At 49.6% G+C, this 13,807-nt stretch overlaps 1 protein-coding gene across 20 annotated transcripts in view; it reads left to right on the top strand.

The window, feature by feature from the left end:
• Positions 1-402: 402 nt before the first annotated feature.
• Positions 403-13,807, top strand: part of RUFY3 (RUN and FYVE domain containing 3) — an 80,954-nt gene continuing 67,549 nt past the window's right edge. For 4 of the 20 annotated variants that reach the window (XR_009449136.1, XR_009449137.1, XM_059669258.1 and 1 more), the window contains exon 1: positions 404-989. Coding sequence is in view for 11 of the 20 variants with exons in the window: in XM_059669258.1 (XP_059525241.1) it covers positions 638-989 (352 nt within the window). In the remaining 9 variants the exon portion in view is untranslated. Of the gene's footprint in view, positions 990-13,807 lie in introns of all 20 variants that reach the window. The other 16 variants (XR_009449138.1, XR_009449135.1, XR_009449139.1 and 13 more) reach the window with 10 other exon arrangements.

Raw genomic sequence — 13,807 nt, 5'->3', positions numbered from 1 at the left:
AAATGCACTCGGCCCGGGAAAGCCGGGAGCCAGGGAGTTAACGCCACACCCAACCCCAGGTCTCCACGCCGCGCACCTGCCAGGGAACAAAAGGCTGGAGAAAGGCGGTCACCCCCTCCGCTTGCTCACCCGAAAAGCTCCCGATTCAACCCCGCGAGCCAACGTTTCAAGTTCTAGTGTGTGGAAGGCAATGACACAGTCTAACACCGGGGCCGGGGGGAGGGGGGTCCTTTAAAATTCGCTTAAATTGGCTTTCGCTTCTTCAGCCCACACCTCGGTCCCTCCGCGCCCGGAGGACGCGGGGCGGTGGCACCCAGCGCCTCTCGGTGCCTCGCCCCCTCCCGGGCCCCGGGCCGCGCCGGCCGGAGGCGGCGGACACCGCCCCCTGGGGGAGCCGGGAGGAGGCGGCGGCCGGGACGCAGGCCGCGCCGTCGGGCGGGGCGGTCCCTCCAGCTGGCTCGGGCCGGCGGGGCGGGCTTAGACCGAGCGGCGGAGCCCAGACGCCGGCCCGCGGCCCAGAGGGAAGGCGGCGGCGGCGGCGCGACGGGACGCGACGGGACGGGGCAGCGGCTCTCCCGTGACCCCGCCCCCTGCCCAGGCCGGGCGCGATCGGAGGCGGCGGCGCGGGAGAGCAGGCATGGCCGAGCCCTCACCGCCGCCCTCCGCCGGCGCGGAAAGTTCCAGCGCGGAGCCGGCAAGGGGCGAGGAGCCGGCGAGGGGCGGGGAGCGACCGGGCCGCGCTCCCACCGCGGGCGCGGACCCAGAGGGCGAGGCGGGGCCGCCGCCGGCCTCCCCCGGGGGGCAGTCGGAGCCCGGCTCGCCGGTGGCCGCCCCTTTCTTCCTGCTCTACCCGGGCGATGGGGGCACCGGCTTCGCAGCGCGCCCGCCGCCTCAGCAGCCGCGCGCCTGGAGGACCCCGCCGTCGCCGGGCTCCCCGCTGCCCTTCCTGCTGCTGAGCTACCCGAGCGGCGGCGGCGGCGGCAAGCACCGTGAGTGGCGGCGGGGGCCGGGGGAGGGGGGCGGGCGGCCGGGGGCGGGGGCTCTGGGGAAGCACCTGTCCCGGGGCGAGAGGCCGCCGTGCTCCGGGCGCCGACTGTTTACCTCCAAGTCTCCCCGGCCGCGGGCCCGGCCCGGCGCGGCCTCCCCCCTCTCCCGAGCCGGGCGCTCCTCCTCGCCCACGCTCACGTGCTCGCCGGTCCCAGACCCCGTCCCGGGCCGGAGCCTTCCCGGAGGAGGGGAGGAGGGGGCGGCGCCGGGGCGCCTCCTGCGGGGACCGCACTCCCCGCGCCGCCGCAGCCGAGTAGGTGTGGCTGCCGCGCCGCCGCCGCCCGGGGGCCTCCGCGGTGCCCGTACAGGTTTCACGAGCTTTCGCTCCGCACCGGTGAACGCCGCAGACGCGGCCCCCGTGTGGGAGTGGGAAAAGCAGCCCGGACGGCGCGCGAGGCGACGGGGAGGGGCTGGCGGCTTCGGGGGGCACCTCCCAGGTCTGCCTTTCGGCTGCCGGAGGCCTCCGCCCCGAAGAGCCGGGTCGCGGGAGCCCCTGGACCAGCCAGCCCCACGCGGTGCTCTTTGAGTGAACACATGTGTACCGCTGCTTGGGATGGGCGGGCCTGGGGTAGGGTATTGTGTGTGCAGGACTCTTGGAGGAGGGTTACATCTAATTTAAAAGAGATCTTACACGTGGAAATGTAGATACTGAAGACACGAGGCATGACATGTATATAAATGCGAAGTACTTTGCTGTATGAGCTCTGAAAGGAGAAAGAAACTTGCCTAGGGTAATGAGGGTCTCTCTCAGCTAGAAATTTTATTTTATTTTATTTTATTTTATTTTATTTTATTTTATTTTATTTTATTTTATTTTATTTTATTTTAGCACCAAGGCAAACCTTTTAATTGCTCTGCACTGCCAACAAATCCTGACTGCCTTCTCTGCCGCCTGAGCCATCAGCTGGGGAAAGGTCAACATTAGTTGACTATTTCCTGTGTGTATGCATTGATTATCTGATTATCGTAGTTAATTCTCACATCTCTGTGAGCCAAGTACCATGCCACTTTTTCAGAGGTGGAAGCTGAGGATCGGTATGAAGTGATTTGTCCTAAGAAACAGTAAGAGAAGGAATGAAGTTGACCCAGATTCCTTGCCTACCAGTCTCATGCTCTTTAAGCAAATACCACACATCCAAAACTGTGGTGGGAGATCCCTCTTAGGTTATGGCCCATTAGAAGTAGTCCATTGTCACCTTTATTATTTTCTTTATGACTTACTCCTTATTTCTTTATTTCTTACCTACAAAATCTTCAGATGGGAATATCTAATCAAGGAAGAAATGAGTCCTCTTATAAGCAGAGTTCGATAAGAGTATTCTCAACACCACTTTTCAGTTACTAAGGACTCTGCTTTCTACTTTGTTCTTTCAGCACAGCCTCTATTTTTCTCCTTAAATTTTTTTTATTTCTTGCCCTAACCAGTTTGGCTCAGTGGATAGAGCGTCGGCCTGCAGACTGAAGGGTCCCAGGTTCAATTCCGGTCAAGGGCATGTACCTTGTTTGCGGGCACATCCCCAGTAGGGGGTGTGCAGGAGGCAGCTGATTGATGTTTCTCTCTCATCGATGTTTCTAACTCTCTATCCCTCTCCCTTCCTCTCTTTAAAAAGTCAATAAAAATATATTTAAAAATAAATAAATAAAAAATAAAAAAAATTTATTTCTGTACTAGAGGCCCAGTGCATGAATTTGTGCACATTGAAAGGAAATTAATTAGAAGGTGGCTGGTGAGGCCAACACGCCCTGGAGCCAACCTCCTGTGGTCCCTCCCTGGCCAGGTGTGGCTCAGCACCAGGGCTCCAAGGGCCTTTGTGCAATGAGCGGGGTCCCTCCAGCAGGTGGGGTCCCTCTGCCTGGCCTGCAGGGATCAGGCAGAAACCAGCAGTCTGACATCCCCCGATGGGTCTCAGAGTGTGAGAGGGCACTCTGCAAAGTTGCTGTCTCTTGGCAACTCCTGTGTTGAGCGTCTGCCCCCTGGTGGTCGTTGCGCATCATAGCTACTGGTCGGCTAGTCGGTTAGGCTTTTATATATTTACTAGAGGCCCGGTGCACAAAAATTTGTGCACTCGGGGGGGGGGAGGGGGGTCCCTCAGCCTGGCCTGTGCCCTCTCGCAGTCTAGAACCCCTCGGGAGATAACAACCTGCTGGCTTAGGCCTGCTCCCGGGTGGCAGAGGGCAGGCCCAATCCCTAGGTGCAGCCCCTGGTCGGGCTCAGAACAGGGCTGATTGGGGAGTTGGGGCGCCGCCCCCTGTCACACTCAAGGCAGGGTCGATGGGGAGGTTGTGGAGCAACCCCCTGTCACACACAGAGCAGGGCCCATCAGGGGGGTTGGGGCTCTGTACCCTGTCACGCACAGAGCAGGGCCCATCAGGGGGTTGGGGTGCTGCCCTCTATCACCCACAGAGCAGGGCCGATCAGGGGGTTGGGGCGCCGCCACTCTCACACTCAGGGCAGGGCTGATGGGGAGGTTATGGCTCTACCCCGTCACACACAGAGCAGGGCCCGTGGGGGGGGGGGGGGAGCTCCCCCCTATCAGGCACAGAGCAGGGTGGATAGGGAGGTTGTGGCCCCGCCCCCTGTCACACACAGAGCCGCAGGGCGATCAGGGGGTTTGGGTGCTGCCCCCTGTCATGCTGATTCCAGTGCCGGGAGGCCTCACGGCTCCGCTGATCCCGGTGCTGGGAGGCATATTACCCTTTTACTATATAGGATTGAGGCCTGGTGCATGGGTGGGGCCGGCTGGTTTGCCCTAAAGGGTGTCCTGGATCAGGGTGGGGGTCCCCACTGGGGTGCCTGGCCAGCCTGGGTGAGGGGATGATGGCTGTTTGCAGCTGGTCACACATCCTTCAGGGTGGGGGTCCCCACTGGGGTGCCTGGCCAGTCTGGGTGAGGGGCTGAGGGCTGTTTTCAGGCTGGGGGTGACTGAACTCCCAAACGCTCCTTTTTTCCTTTTTTTCCTTTTTTTTTTTTTTAATTCTGGGCCAGCTTTAGCTTGAGGCTTGGCTCCAGCTCTTAGGCCTCTGGCTGAAAGTAGGTTTCTGGCCTTTGCTTACAATGTTGCCAATCTGCTGGCTGAAGTTGGGCGTATTTGTTACAGAGTTTCTTAAACTGCCCGCTCAGAGGCCTGCAGCCGCAGGCGGGGAATGTTGGGTTCCTCCGTCACTGAGGCAACCAAGCCTCATGTTAGTTTCAAGCTGCCTGGCTGCCGGCCGCCATCTTGGCTGACAGTTAATTTGCATATCTCGCTGATTAGCCAATGAAAAGGGTATCGGTCGTACGCCAATTACCATGTTTCTCTTTTATTAGATAGGATAGAATATATTTATAGATAGATAATTGTTTATTTTTAAAATATGTTTTTATTGATTTCAGAGAGGAAGGGAGAGAGATGTAGAAACATCAGTGATGAAAGAGAATCATTGGTCAGCTGCCTCGTATATGCCCCCCCGCTACAAGGAATCAAGCTCACAACCCTGGGCATGTGCCTGACCAGGAATCAAACCCTGATCTCCTGGTTCATGGGTCGAGGCTCAACCATTGAGCCACACCAGCTGGGCCTATCAGTTCTTTATAACTCTGTATAACGGTTGTGGTACAGCGTTTGAAGTGGAAGAATTTTTCAGCTGTTGGCCAGTATAACTAATGGATATTAATTTCAACTTCAGTTGATTTTATTTGATTCCTCCCTACAATAACAGTAAGTGTATGGCACAGTTTGTTAGCGTTAAAATTCTAATAGCTGTTCATGATCATTACTTCTGAAATAATTTATTGGTGTGTGTGTAAGTGCTCAGAAAAATTACTGGGAAAATGCCAGAGTCCCACTTACACTGTGTTTATTTATTTATTCTTTTTAATCCTCACCCGAAGATATGCTTTTTCATTGATTTTAGAGAGAGGAAGGGAGAGAGAAAGAAACATGAATTGGTTGCCTCCCTCGTGCGCCCTGACCTCGGGATCAAACCTGCATTCTGGGTATGTGACCTGATCAGAATCGAACCCACCACCTTTCAATGTACGGGACAACACTCCAACCAACTGAGCCACACCAGCCAGGGCCCACTTCCACTGTGTTTAAAGACCAGTCACTCACTAAGGACATTTCAAATTAGTAAAAGATAACTGTTGGGTATTTTATTCAAATATAAACTTGACTTAAAGTAGTTCTTGTTTTACACTGAGTCTTTATTTTTACCTTTTATTTTTATGTGTACTTTAGAACTCACGCATACTTGGAAAAAGGGATACTCTGTTTATTAATAAAAACACTTTCCTGTCGCTGCCCTGCAGAGTCAGTGCAATGTTGCTTTCTGTGATGTACCTGTATACCAGAAGACTAGCTCTCTTGACTGTCAATTTGAGCAACTAAGACCAAACAGTTTTTAAAAGACTTCTCATTTCCATTACCAGGACAATACCTTCACTCAACCTAAACATCCAATGAATATTTGCCTACTCAACACTCAGTTTTTAACTCTGGCTAATCTATTTGTCAAAGGTGTATAATATATAATAACTTTGAGAGACTATACAGGGTGGAGCAAAAGTAGGTTTACAGTTGTTCATATGGAAAACAATACAGTAATTAATAAATAATAATACAAGAATAAACTGTTTTGTGTACTCACAACTATAAACCTACTTTGCCCCACCCTATATTAAGGCATTCTCTTTATTTTAGAAATCCTGACTATACTCAGATATTTTAAAGTTAACCTTTACTTTTGAGTTCAAAAGCTTTGTGTTTTGCTTGTTTGTTTTTTAAGATTTTTCATTGATTATTAGAGAAGAAGGAAGAGGGAGAGAGAAACATTGACATAAGAGTGCAGCATGTGAGAGAACCCAACATGTATGGGATGCCTCCTGCACACCCCTTACTGGGAATTGAGCTGCAACCCAGGCATGAGCCCTGACCGGGAATGGAACCCGCAAACTTTTGGTGCGTGTGACAACACCTAACGAACTGAGTCACACCCAACTTTGTCTTAAAAGACACTAATGAAGATAGCAAAAGTGCGTGCAAAAGAGTAGCCTAAAGTTTTCAGGGTTTGGGATATGTACTGTGTCTGTAAAATCTTACAGTATATCCTATATAATAAAAGCCTAATATGCTAAGTGTCCAATCATCTGGTAGGCCGTTCACCAATCAAAGTGTAATATGCTAATGATATGCTAAGGCCACTCAACTGCTCGCTATGACATGCACTGACCACCAGGGGGCAGACGCTCAACACAGGAGCTGAGCCCTGGTGGTCAGTGCGTTCCCACAGGAAGAGCGCCACCCAGCCAGAAGCCCGGCTCACGCGCACAGTGGCAGTGGCAGGAGCCTCCCCCACCTCCCCGGCAGCACTACGGATGTGCGACTGACGGCTTAGGCCAGCCGTGGGCAAACTATGGCCCGCGGGCCGGATCCGGCCCGTTCGGCTGTGCTATCCGGCCCGCGGAGCCAAAAGAGCAGAGGGTTCTCTTGCTCTCCCCTCCTCTCCTTCACCAGCAGCAGTGTTAACATGTATTAGTTCACACAAACACTCCATCCATGCTTTTGTTCCTGCCCTCCGGTCCAGTTTAAGAACCCATTGTGGCCCTCGAGTCAAAAAGTTTGCCCACCCCTGGCTTAGGCCCAGACTGCGAGAGGGCCATGCTGAGGGACCACCCCCCGAGTGCACGAATTTTGTTCCCCGGGCCTCTAAAAATGTTCATAAAGTATTCAGCATGCTTATAAGCAGTATGAAAGAAGGCTTCTGATGTGCCTTGTTGGGTTATGTCCCTTTCTGAGTTCTTGAGGGCTGGTAATCTCAATTTTTGAACTTCTAGCTTAAAAGTCTCATCAAAGTTTCCACCATGCCATTTTTTGTTGATTTATAAAAATTGCAAGTAACAAACACATGGATCTATTCTCATTCTTAGATGTTTTATAATATACTAGAGGCCCAGAGTGCGATTGAAATCACGCGAGGAGGCACCCCGCTGGGAGGCCAGGACCCATGGGTGGGGGTGTGCTCCAAGCCGCGCAGCGACTGTTCGAGCACTCCCCGGCCGCCGTGTTATGTGCACTGGGGTGGGGGCAGGTGCTCCTGTGTGTTGTGTCTCCTCTCTGGACCGCCCCCAGCCCCAGCCTCCCCGCAGCCACTGGGGTGGAGGCGGCATGCATTCCCCTCCCGCCCATCTGCGCCCGGAGCTCCTCCTGAGTGGTCGTGACGCTCGGCTAATAGCATATTCCCTGTTTATATAGATAGACTAGAGGCCCAGTGCACAAAATTTTGTGCACTCGGGGAGGGGGCGTCCCTCAGCCTGGCCTGTGCCCTCTCCCAGTCTGGGACCCCTCGGGAGATAACGACCTGCTGGCTTAGGCCTGCTCCCGGGTGGCAGAGGGCAGGCCCAATCCCTAGGTGCAGCCCCTGGTCAGGCTCAGAGCAGGGCCGATTGGGGAGTTGGGGCGCCGCCCCATGTCACACTCAAGGCAGGGTCAGTAGGGAGGTTGCGGCGCCACCCCCTGTCACCCACAGAGCAGGGCCAATCGGGGTTGGGGCGCTGCCCCCTGTCACTCACAGAGCAGGGCCCATCAGGGGGTTGGGGCGCTGCCCCCTGTCATGCACAGAGAAGGGCCGATCAGGGGGTTGGGGCACCACCCCCTGTCACACACAGAGCAGGGCCGATCAGGGGGTTGGAGCGCTGCCCCCTGTCACGCACAGAGCAGGGCTCATCAGGGGTTGCAGCACCACCCCCTGTCACGCACAGAGCAGGGCCGATCAGGGGGTTGGGGCGCTGCCCCCTGTCACGCACAGAGCAAGGCCCCTCAGGGGGGTTGGGGCTCCGTACCCTATCACGCACAGAGCAGGGCCCATCAGGGGGTTGAGGAGCTCCCCCCTGTTACTCACAGAGTAGGGCCGATAGGGGAGTTGGGGCACCGCCCCCTGTCACCCACAGAGCAGGGCCGATCAGGGGGTTGGGGCACCGCCACTCTCACACTCAGGGCAGGGCCGATGGGGAGGTTATGGCTCTACCCTGTCACACACAGAGCAGGGCCCGTGGGGGGAGCGGGGGAGGTAGGGGCGCCGCACCCTGTCACACACAGAGCAGGGCCGATCAGGGGGTTGGGGCACCGCACCCTGTCACACACAGAGCCACAGGGCGATCAGGGGGTTGGGGAGCTCCCCCGTATCAGGCACAGAGCAGGGCTGACCAGGAGGTTGGGGCACCTTCCCCTGTCACGAACAGAGCAGGGCGGATAGGGAGGTTGTGGCCCCGCCCCCTGTCATACACAGAGCCGCAGGGCGATCAGGGGGTTTGGGCACTGCCCCCTGTCACACTGATCCCGGTGCCGGGAGGCCTCTCGGCTCCGCTGATCCCGGTGCTGGGAGGCATATTACCCTATTACTATATACGATAGAGGCCTGGTGCATGGGTGGGGCTGGCTGGTTTGCCCTGAAGGGTGTCCTGGATCAGGTGGGGGTCCCCACTGGGGTGCCTGGCCAGCCTGGGTGAGGGGATGATGGCTGTTTGCAGCTGGTCACACACCCTTCAGGGTGGGGGTCCCCACTGGGGTGCCTGGCCAGTCTGGGTGAGGGGCTGAGGGCTGAAGCTCCCAACTGCTCCTTTTTTTTTTTTTTTTTATTCTGGGCCATCTTTAGCTCTGAGGCTCCAGCTCTGAGGCCTCTGCTGCTGAAAGCAGGTATCTGGTTTGTTTGGGTTCTATAATCGAAACAATGTATAACTCCAGCTCTGAGATCCCGGCACCTGAAAGCAGTTTTCTGGGGGTTTGTTTAGCTTCTATATATTGTTACAATGTTTCAAACTGCAGGCTCAGAGGCCGGCAAGGCAGGCGGGGAACTTTGGTTTCCTCCGTCACTGAAGCAAGCAAGACTCATGTTAGTTTCAATCTGCCTGGCTGCTAGCCGCCATCTTGGCTGGCAGTTAATTTGCATATTACTCTGATTAGCCAATGGGAAGGGTACGGTCGTATGCTAATTACCATGTTTCTCTTTTATTAGAAAAGAGGATGAGTACATTGAGTGCAAAGTGAACTTCTTTTCTGTGGTCCCCAGTCCCCCTTCTCCACCACCTTTAAGTTTGGTGTTTTTCAGAACTTCTGCATACATTCACAAACATGTAGATGTTCATATTTAATTGGTGTTTTTCTCCTTATATATGACCTCCCACACTAATTTCTCATCAACTATATAAGAAGGAGCTATTTGCATGCCATGGTCCAATATTTTTAGTGCCTTTCTTTTTCATTCTAACTTTAGAAGTCATCTTGGGGATGGATGGGATGGGCAAGATTTAGCTTCTCCTTGGTGTTGGAGGGAAGAGGACTCCTACCATCTGCACCATTACCAGCCTGTATTGACAGTTACTCTTCTTCCAACTCTGAGAGTTGCAGCAAACATTTATGTTTAAGGCAATGCCATGCAAATTGCCCACGTCTCTGCCCTTGTGTTTTATCTCCCAATTACAGCAGTTTACAAAAAAATTGTCCCACTCAGAAAACAGCCTTCTTTGTATTTATGCTGTTTTGAGACGGGAAGAGGGCTTAGAGAAGAATAGAAAGAAGGGAAGAAAACCCTGGAAAGGACCGGCATTGTTACTGTAACTACCCACTTCAACATCCGTATACCTAATAGTGAGTGTCTTGCTTGAGCCCTGGAAAGTGCAGAGAGTGAGGCTCCTAGAAGCATTGGACTGTTTTTCACAGATGCTCTTTTAGAAGCTCTGATTTGGGGAAGGACCTTTCTTATATATAAACCCAGGATGAATATTTAAGGTGAGAAAATTACTTTTATGTTCACAGTTTCATACACAAACACATAAAATATAAAGATATGTACCTATTATGTATGTATGCGTATATATATATATATATATATATACATATATATATTCATATATATATGTTCATTGATTTGGGGTTATCCTCCATAGACATTTCTATTAGTGTGTGTGAATCTGTCTGTCTTTTTTTGTTTAGTAGCATTCTAGAAAACATTACACCTGGTCAAGAGTTGAATACACATTAATCAGTTCATCTGTTATATGCTTTTTAAATTTTGATAAGACAGGCATAGTTTATTCTTTTTGTAAATATCGAGGCAGCTTTCCAAAACTGGGAGATATGGGGGGGAAGGGTTGAAACATCAGAACACAAAAGTTTTGAACATTCACCTTCATGATAGTAGCTTTTATAACAGCTTCATTTGTGACTTTTTTTAAGACAACATTTTGATATAATTAATGTAGAGAAGTGCTGCATTTCCAATACTGTGTTTCACAAATCTGTTAGCCTTAATCTCTTTTCCAACTATGTTAAGAATGCAAAGAGTCAATTTGTGATCCATTAGCTGCTGTTTTGTCAAATGGCAGATATTATCAAGCACCCATTAAAAAAAGCCCCTGGCCAGTGTGGGTCAGTTGGTTGGACATCGTCCTGTGAACCAAAGGGTGACAAGTTTGATTCGAAGTCAAGGCACATACCCAGGTTGCAGGTTCAATCCCCAGTCAGGGCAAGTTCAGGAGGTGGCTGATTGATCTCTCTCTGTCTCTCATATCAATAAAAACATATCTTCCAGTGAGGATTAAAAATAAAAACATCCTTCAGAAATGTAACGTCTTCAGATAGTGTGTAATTGTTAATTAGTGACTATCAGAGAACTGGAAGTGAGCCTTTCAGAATATTGACATGCAGGTGGGTCACTTTCTACACACAGCTGAAGTGTAACAAGTGTCATCCTGAGCTGAGGTACAGGGAGCTGGGTTATGCCCACATTTCCTGCCTCATGACTAAACAGCCTGTCTGCTGCTAGCCTTCCTGACTTGGCTTTTATCACCACTGGTGCCTAAACTATCAAAATTTGTCTTCCAGCCAATTTCTCCCTCCTGCCTCCTTACTTTTGTTTTATCTACCCTTCAAGCTTGGCGTTATCAAAAAGTCCTATCACACTTCTGATTGACAAAGCAACAGTTTCAAAATGTCAGGTGTAATCTCTGAGTCTTTGACTTTGTTTTGGCTGCTACCCTCTTAGTAACTATACATTCATTTTTTTAAAATATATTTTTACTGATTTCAGAGAGGAAGGGAGAGGATTGGAGAGAGAAACATCAATGATGAGAGAGAACCATCAATCAGCCACCCATATGTTCATTATTTATAGACAAGAGTTTTCTTATTTCTGATCTTCACTTCATTCTGGATACTAAAGGATCCTAAAAGGCTCTTCATTAGATAACAAAAGTGTTACTATAGTTAGGCAACCCAAACAATTACGAATAAAGAATGTGACAAGTAAGATAATAATAGTACTTAATGGCTACCATTTATAGAATATTTTTATGCACTGGGCAGGGAGTTAAAAACTTTACATGTAACAATTTTTTTGTTATATTTATAAGAGGTAGTTCTTTAAATTCCCAATAAATAAAAGAGCCAATACATAAAAATACTTAGTTAACAATGAAAGCTGAGAAGAAAAAATGGGGAGGAGTCCATATAGACTTCATATAAGTAGATGGATGTAACATGTTTTTCATAAGAATATTTGATTCAGTGTCTCTAGAGGGACTTGTCTAAATTATTACAGAAATTCTGACAGAGTAACCTTGAATTTAAAAGATTATGTTCTGGAGATTCAGATTCTGTGGTTTTAAAGAAGGTCTTATCTCAAATTTTAGTGTACATCAGAGTCACCTGGAGGTCTTATGAACACAGATTTGTGGCCCTATCCCCAGAGGTGTGGTTTTTGTTTTGTATGGCAAATTTCTGACTCCAAAACTCATATTCTTAGTCACTGTGTGCTCCCTCACCAAGGCCTTAACTAAATGAATGCGGGTAGAGGGCAGTCAGCGTTGCTGGATAGGAGAGCAGAGGAAAGATGGCAAAAAAGGCAACTTTTTAGACTAAAAAACTAGTATTGGCCTCAAAACATACTCAACCGACTGTATTCTTTCTGTCTTGCATCTTTTCCCTTTTTGTTTGACTTTTAACAGAAAACTGTGTTAAAGAGGTCCAGTTTTATCTAGAAGGTAAGAGAACATATTTTTCTAGTGTAGGTTATAGGTAGTAAAGAGTCTAGGTCAGTGATGGCGAACCCATGACACGCATGTAAGAGGTGACACGCGAACTCATTTTTTTGGTTGATTTTTCTTTGTTAAATGGCACTTAAATATATAAAATAAATATCAAAAATATAAATCTTTGTTTTACTATGGTTGCAAATATCAAAAAAATTCTGTATGTGACACGGCACCAGAGTTAAGTGAGGGTTTTTCAAAATGCTGACACGCCGAGCTCAAAAGGTTCGCCATCACTGGTCTAGGTAGATGATGATGAGAATATAGCAGAATGAACTGGATAATTTTGCAGGACATCTTCACTGTTATATTTCTACCCAAACCTTATTAACATAGAAACTTCTTTCTGTAGTGCAAAGTGGCTCGTGTGAACTTTAAAATCCACTTTGGGAAGTCAGTAGTGCACCATAAGCATCAAAGAATCAGCTTGAAATTATGTAAAAAGAAATGCTTTTAGAGTTGCAAAGCAGTAGGTATTTGAGAGGGTCAGTATCCATATAGCTAGGCCCTGTACTATAACCTTGTTTGAATAATTATGAAAAGTTCATAGTCTTCCCAAAATGTATCAAGAGTTGAGGACTGCTGGGCAATGAGGTATTCTTCTTCACAGAGCCCATCTTAGTGATTATCTGGTTCTATATTTGTTTCATATCAATGAACATGACACACAGCATGTGTCAGAGAGAGTGGCGTGAAGGGTGGCTCAGAGGCGGAAAAGTTTGAAACCTCATAATCATAGGAAAGGAGAGATTGGCAGGCTGTGACAGCAAGAGGCATGCAGAAAGCAGGAGAAATTATTTCAGCATGCTGGCTTTCAGATATGGTTCTTCCTCTAGAATTTGTTTAGGGACTTCCCACAGACTTTCCTCTCCTTCCCTTGCCTTTTTATGAACTTAAGAAATCTGGTCACCTGATGTGAATGCTGGTAAAATTCTGACCCATCTCCTCTTCCTTCCTCAAAGCCCAGAGGAGGCCCCAGTGTACCCTTTGCTCAGATCTCCTTTTTACTTTCCTCTGTCCCAGTCCCATGAACATTCATCCTTACTGATTTTTATTTCATGTGATATTAGGGGTTTTGCACCCCCCCCCCAACTCTTGAAAATAGAAGCATTAATAATGATGATAATGCTGACATTTACTGACTACTTACTTTGTGCCAAGCACCAGGCTAAGCATTTTACTTACATTGCTTTGTTTAACTCTGAAGTTGTTAAGTTATTATCCCTATTTCATCAGTGAAGAAACAGGCCCAGAAACAAGTAAGTTGCCAAGGTTACTCAGCTTCTCAGTGGTGGATCTAGGACTCACTGTGGGCATTCTGACTCCAGAGTCCACAAGCTCTCTCAGCCTGCCTCCCCATAACTGGAATCGTGTCCTAAATTAGAGGCTCCTTTTCAGGCAGCAGCAACCCTCCAGTTCAGTGGTTCTCAACCTTGGCTGCACATTAGAATCACCTGGCAATCTTTTTAAAATCCTGATTTCTGGGCCTCATCCTCCGGAAATTCTGTTTCTTTGTTACTAATGTTGTGGCCTCACCCCATAACAAAGAAACAGAATTTCTGGAGGATGAGGCCTAGAAATCAGGATTTTAAAAAGATTTCCAGGTGATTCTAATGTGCAGCCAGGGTTGAGAACCACTGCTCTAGTTCCTTGTTCTGTTGAGTAAAGCCCTATTTGCTAAAAATGAATGAATGA

This window comes from Myotis daubentonii, chromosome 1 (assembly GCF_963259705.1).
Source record: "Myotis daubentonii chromosome 1, mMyoDau2.1, whole genome shotgun sequence".
Taxonomy (NCBI): domain Eukaryota; kingdom Metazoa; phylum Chordata; class Mammalia; order Chiroptera; family Vespertilionidae; genus Myotis; species Myotis daubentonii.
The sequence above is the reverse complement of the archived record's forward strand: the minus strand, read 5'-3'. Positions and strand labels throughout refer to the sequence as shown.